Source organism: Saccostrea echinata, unplaced genomic scaffold (assembly GCF_033153115.1).
Source record: "Saccostrea echinata isolate AGI-Se365-2 ecotype Australia unplaced genomic scaffold, CSIRO_AGI_Sech_v1 ptg000003l, whole genome shotgun sequence".
In the NCBI taxonomy this organism is placed as follows: Eukaryota; Metazoa; Mollusca; class Bivalvia; order Ostreida; family Ostreidae; genus Saccostrea; species Saccostrea echinata.
In genome coordinates this window covers 2,346,884-2,360,531 of record NW_026889752.1, presented here as the reverse complement: position 1 = coordinate 2,360,531, position 13,648 = coordinate 2,346,884, and the positions used below count along the sequence as shown (strand labels likewise).

Sequence of the window (13,648 nt, the reverse complement as noted above, 5' to 3'; positions counted from 1 at the left end):
TATATATATATATATATATATATATATATATATATATATATATATATATATATATATATATATATATATGAAAGCTTTTCCAAAATGAATAAATAAGAGTTTTTAATGATATCATCTGGAAAAAGACGTTCAAAATGATTAAAATTGCTGTTTGATGTGTATTTAGAATTTTTTTAAATTAATTTGGATCAATGTATTTGATAGTATAAAAAAAATTTCTCTAAACACAGGATAAAATTCTGCCATTCAGTAAACTGAAAGATGACTTAAAGTCTACTGAAAGGTGACTGATTTGCAGAGCTCTGCCATTCAGTCACCTTTTCAGACCTTTCAGTGAACATTCAGTTGACTGAATGGAGCAGGTTCATCCTGTGAAATTAGAGCTGCTTTATCTTTGGATTTATCTGTACATTTTTATGCATATAACAATAACAAGAACAATAACTCTTCACACTTGAATTCAGACAAAGCGAAATTTCCGTAAAGTTATCTACTTCAAGATTGATTTGAGCTCGTTAAATGATTTAAAATAAACACTCTTATCATAAAATCAATATGAAAGCCTTCTCATTTTCATAATAATATTTTTTTTCACAGAGATTCAATCCTTTAAATGAAACCTTGATGTAGGGAGAGGGCTAAAATAGGCTGAGCCTGCCGTCTAATCCTATTCACTTTTACATCTGTAAATGAAATATCATTTAAATTAAATACTTTAAACGATGACGTCACAACTGCATCAAAACAAAAATTTAGGAGAAAACAAAGACAGCGCGGTTTGCAGCCAGATAATGGGCATTAAGAAGCAAATGGTATGCACATTGCAAGTTTTCCTCTGACAATCTTGAGAACATCACAAAATGCAAATATTAAAAATAAACAACGTTTACGTTGTTTCAGTGAACTCAGCATGTTGTTATGAACATCTTAAGCTTTGCAGGCATATTTACCTTGACGTCCTAACAGACGTCATGGATTATATCTGCAGAGCTAATGTTGTTCATAACACCAAGTTCACTGAAAAACGTTAATCATTTCTTAAATGCTATCTTACGTATTTCTATGTTACTTTTACATCATTTAATAACTGAAAGGAAATAAAGAACACAAAAATAAAAACAAACCCGTATGCACATAACATTTCCATATCTGAACACCGGATTTTTCTTTTCATTTCCGTATTTTGAGGATAAACTTTATGAATTCACTGGGACTTCCTCAGCTGTTCCCCCGGGGACCTCATCAGCCAGAGGTGTATTTACCCTATATAATTTTACAAAATCGTATATGAACACAAAGTAATCAGTAAACCATTATTTTTAAATAATTCATTAAGTTCATTTCTTTCAAGTTTCATTGTTTAATTACTAAACTCATTAATAGACTCAAAAGCTCACATAGAAAATAAAATCAAATTTTCAACTCATTATTTAAAACTAATGACTGAACTTTACTTAGCATTTATAATGGAAAAATATGCATCTCTATGAGGTGCAAGGGTGGTAGATGAAGAACAATATTTTTTAATGATGACAAGTTTTGAGAAACAATAACTATACCGATGCTTGAAAAGATCTTCATGGGCTCTTCAAGTTGATTCAAAGTATACTGCAGGTTTAAAGATCTATCCCGGGGATAAAAGGGATCAAAGTTGATACTTTGATCCTTTCAGACTCTTTCAGTCTTGGAGTCTATATAGAGTATTCGCAAAGGAAAGTTCGCGGACAGGTTTGGGATTCTAATTATGATTTCTTGGAGTGACCATTTGCATAGTCGTGATGTACAGCTCTCAGCACTATTAGAGCATATATTTTCCTTTCTTCGCTATTAGGCACAAGTATATATGACCAGTCTAAATATGTTTTTTCATGACGCGGTACAAAAGGCGCTTGTGCACACTGTAGCAGAATTATATGTTCTGTTAATATTTCCAATTAATTAAATGAAATACTGAAAATGATTTAGGTTATTTAACACTTGATAGGAAAAAACCACGCACTTATTCTAGTTAAAATATATCTTTGAAAAAAAGCTAAATTAAGCATCATTCATAATCACAAGACATCACAGATTCAATGTGTACTGGTGATATTTTTTTGCCCTGTATATCTCCTTTTTTTCAAATTCTCAGATAGCCTAGTTCATTGTGATAGATTTTTATTTCTAATCTATCAGGGATCAAGAAAAGTCAAACGGGAAGGACTACGAAACAATCCAAAAACAGTGTCTAAAATATTAGAAAAAATAAGTGTCCCGTGCTCAGGCATGCAAAGGGTCGCAAAAGCAGACGAATTTAGGGGATTCGTTGCAGTTGTATTTCGGTATCTCGAACTCTGATATCTACGGTATATATGTCGAAGTGATTTGGAAGTCCAAACCGCTTATTCTTTAAGTAATTTCCCTTGATTTCTCGAATCCTCAGACATATCGAAGTTTTTTCTTGGTCCCATTGAGTTCGAGATAACGAGGTTTAACTGTATATACACACATTGACCCTCTCACACACACGTCTCAGCAACTTTTAATCAGGGGGCTTATCTACAAACCTTTGGTCCACTATTGCAGCTTTACTTTAAAGTTAGCAAAGCTCGTCAGTCTATCCATTCGAGATGAAGCATGATATTTGAAACAATATACTTTTTACAAAATTGAAGTGAAAAAACTCAGGAAGTTTTTCCGGATTTTATTGTCAATGCATGTTTGTTCGTAGAAAGCTACTGTCATATTCAAGATAATACTGTCACTGTAGATATTCAATATCTTACATCCGTCTGTGTACAGATTCGTTAATGTGTATAGTACGATGGCCGATAGCGGCCGTCAATTTACACTAATGTTATGTGTAACATGTACAGCATTTTCACTGAAAACTCACTGACACATTACACCTAAAAGGAAAAGTGTACGAAGTGTACAGTGTCAAAGCAAATTCCATGTACACTCTACACCAAAGTTATGTGTGTAAAGTGTCAGAAAAACTTTCATGTACACTCTACACCTAAAGGTGATATCAAGATTCAAAACAGATCCAATGTTTCTTTATCGTGCTGCTCCCTCAAAGTGCCTCTTGATGTTCACATAAACCTGAAGTAATTTTTATTTATATTTTCGCTATAAGGAAATGGCTAAATAAATGCGTCTGTCCAGTAGAAGATATCAAACAGTTCACATAGTTCTGGAAGTGAAAAATCTTGTTTCTAGTAAATATGGATGAAAGGTTATTCAAAATATATAAAGTGAATCATTTTCTTTTACTTAGCAGTAATATTCACAATCATTTTATGTGATAATTATCACTTTCCATTTTTTGACTGGAAAATTTGAATGCTGATGTACCTCTCCTACTGGCAGACTGATCCGTTTTCCAAGCTGTGTCCTAAATAGCATTTTCGATAGTTATTATCATGATCTGATTAAGTACCTGTAATTTAATTGATGACCCTTTTAAACCTTTCATAAAATACTAATTTTGCTCTTTACTGATTATTTACCAAAGAACTTAATTTGCCAGCATTTCCTCAGGCCCCAAAACCATAAAATGAGAATAGAATTAAGTCAAAATTTGATTTTTTAGTATCTTGAATTTTTTTTTTTTGAATGTTGTTGCCAGATCTATGTGAACTTCAAGAGGTACCTTGTGGGAGCAACACAAAGAAACACGTCTGGTTCTGTTTTGAATCTTGATTTCACCTTTAGATGTAGAGTGTACATGAAAGTTTTTCTGACACTTTACACACATAACTTTGGTGTAGAGTGTACACGGAATTTGCTTTGACGCTGTACACTTTGTACACTTTTCCTTTTAGGTGTAATGTGTCAGTGAGTTTTCAGTGAAAATGCTGTACATGTTACACACATAACATTAGTGTAAATTGTCGGCCGCTATCGGCCATCGTAGTATAGGTTAAGGAGATCTATAATAACAAAACATTTCTGTTTCTTTTATTATTTTTTTCTTATATATATTCTTATTACGTTATTAATCTTGCCGGTTTATTCTTTATGTCATTTAAATTTACATATTCCCTCGAAAAGTCTCTAAAACCTCATAATTGATATAATTGTGATGAAGTGAACATGTTTTTTTTTGGACAGAAATTTAGAATTATTAAGATCACTTTGCATCACTCTTTTATAACATGTAATTATCCCACATTTAACTTGAAATCATGTATCCTTCAAAAAAATCTTCATTTTTTCAAAATGAAGTAAAATACCAAACACTGTTTAAAAATGAGGTCTGAAGATCTGTGCCATTTGCACTCAAATACATGTACATAACCCCGAACCCAATTGCTTATATTTTATCATTTTTAACTGATCCTGTATATAATACTTAACAGATTTATAAGTGATACATTTATTCAATATCCATCAAGTTGAAATTGTGTATTCTGTTCTTTTCTTTTCAGAAAATCTGTACGTCGCTCAAACCACTGCGCCAGGCAGTGGTCTAGTTTCATTTTAGAGTCGGAAAAAATGAAGTTGATCCTTAGGTCGCGGATTTGAAAGCCATCGCGCTACGTGTGGGGAGTATTCTTCGGATGAGACGGAATTAACCGAGGACCTGCGTTGCAGTAAATGCTGGCACGATTACGATCCTTTACAGCTAAATGGCCATAAGTGCCGAGTACAGGTCTTCAGCAGTGTTCAATTGATGGCGTCCCAACATGAGTGATATTCGAAGGAATGTAAAGCAAACAAATGAATACATTGGGTGGCGTCATTTGCTAAGCCTGACTTTAAGGGTTCGAGCTAAAACAAAGTTTGGATTTACACCAACAAGCAAGAAAGGTTTGCAAAAGCTAGGAGATTATAGGGTCAGCCGTTGAGAACGAGGTATATACATATAATGTTAATGTAGATGAGCACTGAACAGTCAATAAAGATACGATTGATTTAGAATGTGTGTTGCAAAATTTAAGTATGCATAAAATTTTATTTAAAACTATAAATAATTAAACATTATCCTCATACTATTAGTATATTTGAAATGACAATCATGCAATCATGCACCGATTCCTGACAAAAATTATTACAACTAAACAAAAAATAATATAAAAAACAAACACCAGACAACAAAGCAAAGGGCCTAGTTAACAAATGAAAACTTGATTGCTATATATATAAAATTCACAATACAGAAGCATTCCCATTCAAAAATCGTTAAAAGATCATTTACCACCATAAACTTCTATCTCACAGATTTCCAGAATGGGCCCCGTGGATTTTGTATCTTCTGGAGCTTTATATGTAGATTCCACGATGATGTATCTGGCTCTATGTTCACAGGGAATATCGATAATATTATTAGGTAAGGCTGATCCTATGCTAATGTCTGTATAGCATCGAGTCCTTTGCGTCGTGATAGTCTCACTAGCAGGGGAGTCAGAGACATCCAAATAAAAGTTTCTAAATCTATATTGTTTCCAATCTTTATCTCCATCTCCTAAGACATGAAATTATTTTCTTATTATTAAATTACTTTCTTATTTTCCTACTGTGTTACGCGTGTGTACACCTTGTTAATGTAGAAATACATAAATATTATTCATTTGATCATGATAATTTTTAAATGCGGAGAAAATATGAATATAATAAATCGAATGTCAATTTGTGACATTTCAAACAATTTTGAATTACATGTATATTTGATTCTTAGAAAAAGTAATATTATCTGTTTGAATAAACTACTTTAGATCTTGCATGAATTTTTCCATACCTTCTCTTCTATAGTATATCTTAATGTTGTTTATTTTGTGAGGTTTTCCTAGATCAACTTGGAACCAAGCCTTAGACTGGTTGACAGCAGTATGGGCGCAATAATCAAGTGTTGTATTCAGGTTACCGTCATTTGCGTATGTTGCTTTTCTCTGCAAATACATGGAATTCTGGGATACATTCGTTGTTGGTTTTCTACTCAAGTTCTCTGTGGACGAGACAGATATAAATTGAGATCCTTAAAATTTATTTAGAGATTATCTTTTTAATTTGGTTTACTGATTAAGTTATAATGAAGTGTGTTTAAATATGATTAGCCAGTTGCTTTTCCATTACATCCCACCGGTCATGGTAGCCTAGTGGTAGGGCGTTCGCTTCGTGATCGGAAGGTCTGGGTTCGATTCTCGTTCGCCGCGCCGCTTGAAACCTAAGACGTAAACGAGGTATTGACTGTTCCTTCGCCAAGCACCCGGAATTAGAAGTGAAAGTCACAGGTCTTTCGGATATGACCTTAAAAACGTGGGCCCCGTGTCATGGTAGGCGTTGGCACGATAAAGAACCCTCACTGCTCAATGGACCTTAGTGCCGATTTAGGTCTAAATTTGAAGCCCTTCTCCGGCATACAGTGACGTCTCTATATGAGTGAAAAGTTCTCGAATGGGACGTAAAACAACATGCAATCAATCAATCAATCTAATTACTTCCTAACATACACTATATTTTATTGGTCCTTTTAAAGATTATGACAGAGCATATCGCTGAATAAAAACTAGACAGTTGCAAGGAACGCATGTTTCGCCTGCAGAAACAACATTAATTTTATGAATAAAAGTTAAATGAGGTAAATATTTTATTTGTTTGCATACTAGACTAAGTATTATAGTTCAATGCATGTGCCTCAAAAAGTCCATAGAAGGTAAGACTGTGATGCTACAGTAGTATTCATTATAAAATGTGAAAATCAAATAGAATGTAAAATGTAAAGATAATGAACAGTGATCAATTTCATAAATCCAGAAAATACAACAAATCTGAATAGGGAAAAACACTAATCCCTGGAAACACCAAAGGCGAGATCAGGTGCCTAGGAGGAGTGAGCTTCCCCTGTGTGTTGATCAGGTTTACGGAGTAATGTGTAATCAAATTAAATATAAAAGCTATGACCTGACAAATACATGTCTGTTTGTCCACAATTGTATTCTACATACAGAAGTTGAGAACTTATTAGAAAAAATCCTGCGTTAACCCAAATGGAAAATAGTTTTCATTATATAATGTATATTTAAACATATGCAAAGGGCAATGCCCTGAACAATATTGGTTCATACAGTATCCAGATATTTTCTTGATTTGCCATGCAAAATGATTCGCATGTATCAATCTGGTTTTCAGACAACCCCAAAAGACATTTTAAAAATGTTTACTTAATTCTTTTTACTATATTTTTACTATATTTACACCGAACACACAGGCAGTAGGGACATATAGACACCCCTCATAGACAGCTCATCTGCGAAATATTTTTATTCCCGTACTTTCTAAAGAAAGTGCAGGTATATTGTTGTTACCCTGGTCCGTCCGTCCGTCTGACACTCTTTCCTCCTCAAACTCCCCTTTTATATTAAGCAGTAACCAATTAATCTTTGGGAATATAATAGGTGGTATGCAATAAGGTTTAAGAATTTTCAATTTTGCCCTGAAGCAAAATGTTGGTCAAAAAATGACATTTTTCTACAAATACCTGGTTCCCAGAACTCCTCCTAAATTTGGAAGATGATTGGTGGTGTCCTATAGATGGGCAATAAGGCTTCGGGATTTATATTTACACCCGTGGGTAAAATGACTGGGGGTTCGAAAAATGACGTTTTTGATACCCCAAAAAACCTGGTTCCGAGATTTTACTGCATTTTATGCAGTAGCCTAATCATCTTTTGGAAGATGATTGGTGGTGTATTGTAAATGTAAAATAAGGTTTCAGAAATTTCATTTTCAAACTAGGGGTCAAATGGGAGTAAAAAAAAATGACCAAATGTTTTAGATACCCAAAAACCTTGGTTTCTAGAACTGCTCTTACATTTTATACAGTAGCCTAATCATCTTTTGGAAGATGATTGGTGTGTCCTAGCTGTAGATGTGCAATAAGTTTCGGAATTTTCATTTTCACCATGAGGGTCAAATGGGGGTCGAAAACCGAGGTTTTTCGTACAAAAAACTGTTTCCCAGAACTCCTCTTACACTTCACTTATTAACCTAATCATCTTTTGGAAGATGATTGAGGGTGTCCTATTGATTTGCAATCAGTTTTCCGAGTTTTCATTTTCATCCTGGGGGTCAAATGGGGGTCGAAAATGACATTTTTCCATATAAAAAAACCCTGCTTCCCAGAACTCCCCTCACATTTTACTTAGTAGCCTTATTGTCTTTAGGAAGACGATTGGTGGTGTCCTGTAGATTTACAATAATTTTTCCAAATTTTCTTTTTCACTCTGGGGGTCATATGGGAGTAAAAAGAAATGACTTTTTCTATATAAAGAAACGGGGATAAATACTCAATAAATATTTTAAGAAATTGTATTTATGTAAGACACAAAGATAAAATAAGCATGTAAAATGTACAGATGGAAATGTTAAAAGATGGACATACCGTAACAGTCAACAAATCCACTGATCAAAATAAACCACATCCACCACAGGACAGCCATTATAGAAAAGGAAGCTACACATGTATTATCAAGCAGAATATGCAGTAATGCATCGCAGCTGTTAAGGAAGTACGCCCCTAACCATTTTGATTTCAAAGTGACTGATTTGATATTTTACAAAATGTGTGTTAATATAAATATTCCTATTTACGAAATATTGTACATATACAACCAAACATAATTTTATAACACGACAGACATTCATTTTAAAGGAGTTTTCTATGGAAATTTTTTTTTTTTCGTGAGAAAGATTTTCAAACAAGAAATGAAAGCAAATTTGCTTATCTTCATTTCATAGTGGTTTATAAACATTTCCAAATTTTAACGTTATGGAAAACTATTTCTTCAGACATTAGAAAATTTTAATTTTTTTATTTCAATAATAATTTTATGACCAAAAAATATTTTGAAAAAAATAAAATAAAACAAGCATTCTGAGAGTATTGCATTAGCAATACTAGTCCCCTACCGGCAAGTGTAATCTGGTTCCCGTTAACAATTGAAAATGCCATAATTCCGTCAAAAATCAATGAAGCGGGACGACATGCAAACTTGATTTATAGCTAATCAAGGTAAAGTCATATACCAAAAATCAGCTCAATATCTGAAATCGTTCAGAAGAAAATTGCGGAAAACCCTTAAAAATTGAAAAGGCCGTAATTCCGTCAAAAATCAATGAAGCGGAACGAAATGCAAACTTGATCTGTAACTCATCAAGATACACTCACATACCAAAAATCAGCTCAATATCTGCAAGCGTTTAGGGAAAAAGTGCGGAAAACCAAGTGGGACAGACAGAGGGACAGACAGACGGATAGACCGACAGACAGACAGACAGACGGACGGACAGACTCAGAGGAAACCTATAGTCCCCTCCGGTTTCACCGGGTAGGGGACTAATAAGCGGATTATATGATTTTTTTTCTACAATAGCATTATTGATGTTTACTGATGAAATGTTTCACTTTACATCTAATATTGATGTGAAAATAGTAAAGAAAAGGTTTTTAATGCCTTCTATTGAATTTTTGACAATTTCAATTTATTATTTTTTCATTGTAGAAATATCATTTAACCATTGAAATCACAACAAAAGGAGAGAGAAAATATCTGTATTTTCTATAAAACATAAAAAGTCGCTTTAAGCTCTGTGTGTTCAACAACGACAGAAAAAGTCGCCTGAGGTTTTCAGGTGCCTCATGCTGTTTCCATTACTGTAGATTCCTTATTTTTCGCGAGTACTTATTATTGCAAAATGGCTCTTTAACGTCAAGAGAACAATAATTCGCATGTGGACGGATGATCAAGAGATTTTATATTGATTTCAGCACCATAAAAATAAAAGCGAGTAATTCTATTTCGCGAGTGGTGCTTCTCGCGAAATTACGCGATAATTAAATCCCTGCTATATTTAGGAATCTACAGTATTCCGTCCTAAAGCGTAAACTCTACTGTTTAATATTTTCTGTTTCTACTCCAGAACAGCTATACCAATTTCAACTAATTTTGGTATATTATAATAAATCATCAATGGGTAAAAAATAATATACATGTATGTATACTAATTCATATTTAGATAAATATAATTGCAAATTTTCCTGGCCTCTGACACTCTTGGGTACGATGGGAATGGAGGAAAGAGAAGGTTTTTAAAGAATCTTTGAAAGCTTTCTTCGTTCCTAATTGAGATCTACCAGGCAAATGTTTTGCTTAATTATAATTCGTACTCAATCTTTTACCAAAACTGTGGAAACCAAGTCACCTGAGTCCATGTTTTCAGGCCTTGTGATGGTCATTGTCATATACTGGATATATAACATGATGGGCAAGAACATGTAAACTTTTAACTTTATATATGATAATTAGGGATGTCAACGAATAGTCGACTATTCGACTATCAGTCGATTGGACCGACGATCGAATAATGAAACGACATTCGAATATTATTATTATTATTATTAAATAAATGTAAAAAAGTGGGATAACGAGATGGAATTCTCATCTCAAAACTGAGAAACCCTCAGTCTTCAGACACAGTCGATAATTTTCCTCCACAAAATATTGATTTTCCATATGCATATATAGAAAGTACACTAATTGTTAGTGCTTCACAATCGCGAGAATTATTTGTCCGTATTGTTTTTGTAGTAAATTACCGATCAAATTACTCTGCTTTCTTTGTAAAAATATTAATTGGGGTTGATTCTAAACCGTGTACCAATTATATTTAGTTATTTTAAGATTGCTCAAATCCAAGGAACACACCATAGCCGTGACTTGTTTTGACACTTCGATAATTATTTAAACAATTCGCTTACATTTTACGGATAGTAGAAACAATCAATAATATTATTGAATAAGCAGTATCTAACTGTTTAACAATATCACAAGCACCTGATGTTTCATGATTCATTACATTGTGAGCTTTAAAAAATATCGGCTTGCAATTTTTAAATGCTTTTTAATGCTTGTTAAAATAAAAATTTACTGTACAGACCGATTTATGAATTCGATCGACGGGGAATTTTATTTATATAATTATGCTATCCACACGTCACATCGCATTAATTTTGATGTTACATTTTAAATACATTTAAATGAAAGGGTTTGTGAGTAACAATACGTCATGTACCATGGCGAATATTCGACTTTCGTTCGAATAATTCAATCGAATAATCGACTATGAAAAATAAATATTTTGACATCCCTAATTATAATAAACACTTATATCCCTCTAAAAATGTAAGCCACTGGTTTAGACCCTAGGGTGGTACTCAACTGGTCGTAAATTATAATGCATTACACGATTTTGATATCAGCGCTCCGGCCCTAGGGTGGGGCTAAGTTGGTCATGTATTGAAATTTATTCTACAGGGTGCTTGGATTTCTAGGAGGAAAGCTCCATAGAAATGAGTATATAATCCTCTCAAAACTATTCTTTGTGAGACCAGAGGTCCAAATCTTATGGTACTAGAATGGTTATAGCTTTAAAAACTCATTATACTCAGGTGACTGTCATCCCATGCTTCACTAATTAAGTTTTTATAAGGACTCACATTGAGTAAAGAAATACACTTCTTTGTTTATTATATTATTAAACTGTTAAAGTAAATATGAATACGTTTACTTTCACAGTGAGTTTTCCATTGATAAGATCATGTGACCAATGGTAAGCATTATGATTGGTCCATATATAAAATTCAATATATGGAAACTGAAGTTCTAATCAAAGTGCCTTTTGGAAAGTACGTGTTCCTGAACTTTTCATGTAAACCCACTAATTAATTTATCGTGTGTATGCTTCATTCAGATAATCTTCAATGCTTATTATTTTGACGAATTATAGTTATTTTAAAGACCATTTTCATAGATTTATTTCATGAATGAAATCTAATGAAAACTTTGATCCCATTTTGTCTCACACTAACTCTCCGATTCAAAATATATTCTTCAGCGCATGGGTGCTTAGACTTTGCTGTACTATTCTTAAGACCTTTTTAAGATTATTTCTAACTTTTTATTTCTATTTTTACATTTTTCTATTTAAATATATTACCTATACTTAATTTGTAAGCTCCATTTTTTTAACTCTATAAAAAATGGGGATCTAAATATGTAGAGATCCCCATTTTGTGTAAATTCAAGACGAATTGTGGCATTTTTTGTTTTTCCTTCCCTTCCTAGACATTGTAATATGTTCTTTGAAATAGTCCATTATCATCGTTTAATGAACTGCTAAGCTTAATATTCATATTGCAAAAGAGCTTCCATACACTAACCTAGTGTAAAAGTAAGTCGTTGATAGTAAAAGTCAGCGCTTCTCGCAAAAGTCCAATAGTAGTTGAGAAAATTGGAAATCTATGGTGTTTTTATGATAGATATTAAAATTAACTGCAGTCAAGAAATGTGAGAAAGTAAACACACCACCATTGTCACTTCGACTCCAGTGTGTGTGCAGATTTATCGCGATTCAAAAATATTTGGTAAAGTATGAACATGGTGAAGAATTTAAGAAAATAATAAAAATGTAAATAAAATATGAATATATAAAAATATAAATTGCACACAGCTGGAATTAAACTGATGTTCTAGTTTATAATGTTTGATGTTTTTAACTTAACAAAGTAATTATGTTTGAATATATAATTGCCTTCCAGCATTTACATATTTTCACTACAACACTGCATAACTGTCATATTCCCACCAAAAGCAGTATTGAGATCGTTTGATTAAATCATTTACTTTTTCAACAGACTAATCAAGTAACTCTCAATTTGCTTTAATAACTAGGGGAATATTGTCAGATTTTGGATAGGATAACGTCACGTATAAACGAGGTGTTGAGATCTGCTAGTGCAAAACTTATTTGGTTCTAAAACCACAATTTTAAATCCCACGTTTAAGACAGATGTATAATGATTTTAAGCACAGTATTAGTTCAAAACCAGTCTGTAAAATCAAATAAATTTTATTTGTGTTGTAATTACTTTGATGTTATATTTAAGTTAAGCTGGCATAAAAAGAATCAATAGAAAACGTCTCCAGAAGACTGACAGTGTTACACAGTAACACAGAAAGAGAGAAAGAATTTCATTGTTAGGTTTTCCACAATTGCCAGAGAATTGAGCTCTCAAATTAACCCTCTGCTTTATGAGGTTACAAACATCATGGAATGTGAAAACAGGCTAAATCTATACAGTCGAGCCTTATTTATCTGGACGCTTGTGTTTCCCAACATATTGTCACGATCAGTGAATCGTCAGTCGTATTTTTTATTATTTGAAGATAATTGTAGCAGTACTTTTTGGAATGGAATTTTTACCCTACGTACATGACAGCAAATATTCCATGGAAATTTATCACAGCGTACTTAATGTCTAGTTAGACATACAAGGGCAATATAAGAGTTCCGCGTAATTTTTTACCGGCGGATTTAACAGAAATTGTGATTTCGAGGAATTTTGAACCAGCGTAAAATGTATGTTTACAGTAAATATAAAATTGCATTACCCAGAAATTTAGACCGAAAGATGAAAGGGTCCAATTTGTGGGTCCGGGTTACCAATGTTCCTCAGTAAAAGCTATTATTTTCGTACTCCGAAACTGTATAAAGATACATGTATTATGCATACTACTGTGCATTCTGAACAGGAAATCTCATATTGAACTTTGCAAAAAACTTTTAATAATAAGGAGAATAAACTAGAAAAGAAAAACAGGAAAAA

At 33.0% G+C, this 13,648-nt stretch overlaps 1 protein-coding gene across 1 annotated transcript; it reads right to left on the bottom strand.

Annotated features, from left to right (window-relative positions):
- Positions 1 to 5,174: 5,174 nt before the first annotated feature.
- LOC133178658 (uncharacterized) lies at positions 5,175 to 8,628 on the bottom strand. Its single transcript, XM_061313381.1, has 3 exons — positions 8,568 to 8,628; positions 5,723 to 5,950; positions 5,175 to 5,449 (listed from the first exon to the last, which is right to left on the bottom strand). The coding sequence occupies exons 1-3, from the start codon at positions 8,626 to 8,628 to the stop codon at positions 5,175 to 5,177; spliced, it is 564 nt and encodes a 187-aa protein (XP_061169365.1).
- Between the last annotated feature and the right edge of the window lie 5,020 nt (positions 8,629 to 13,648).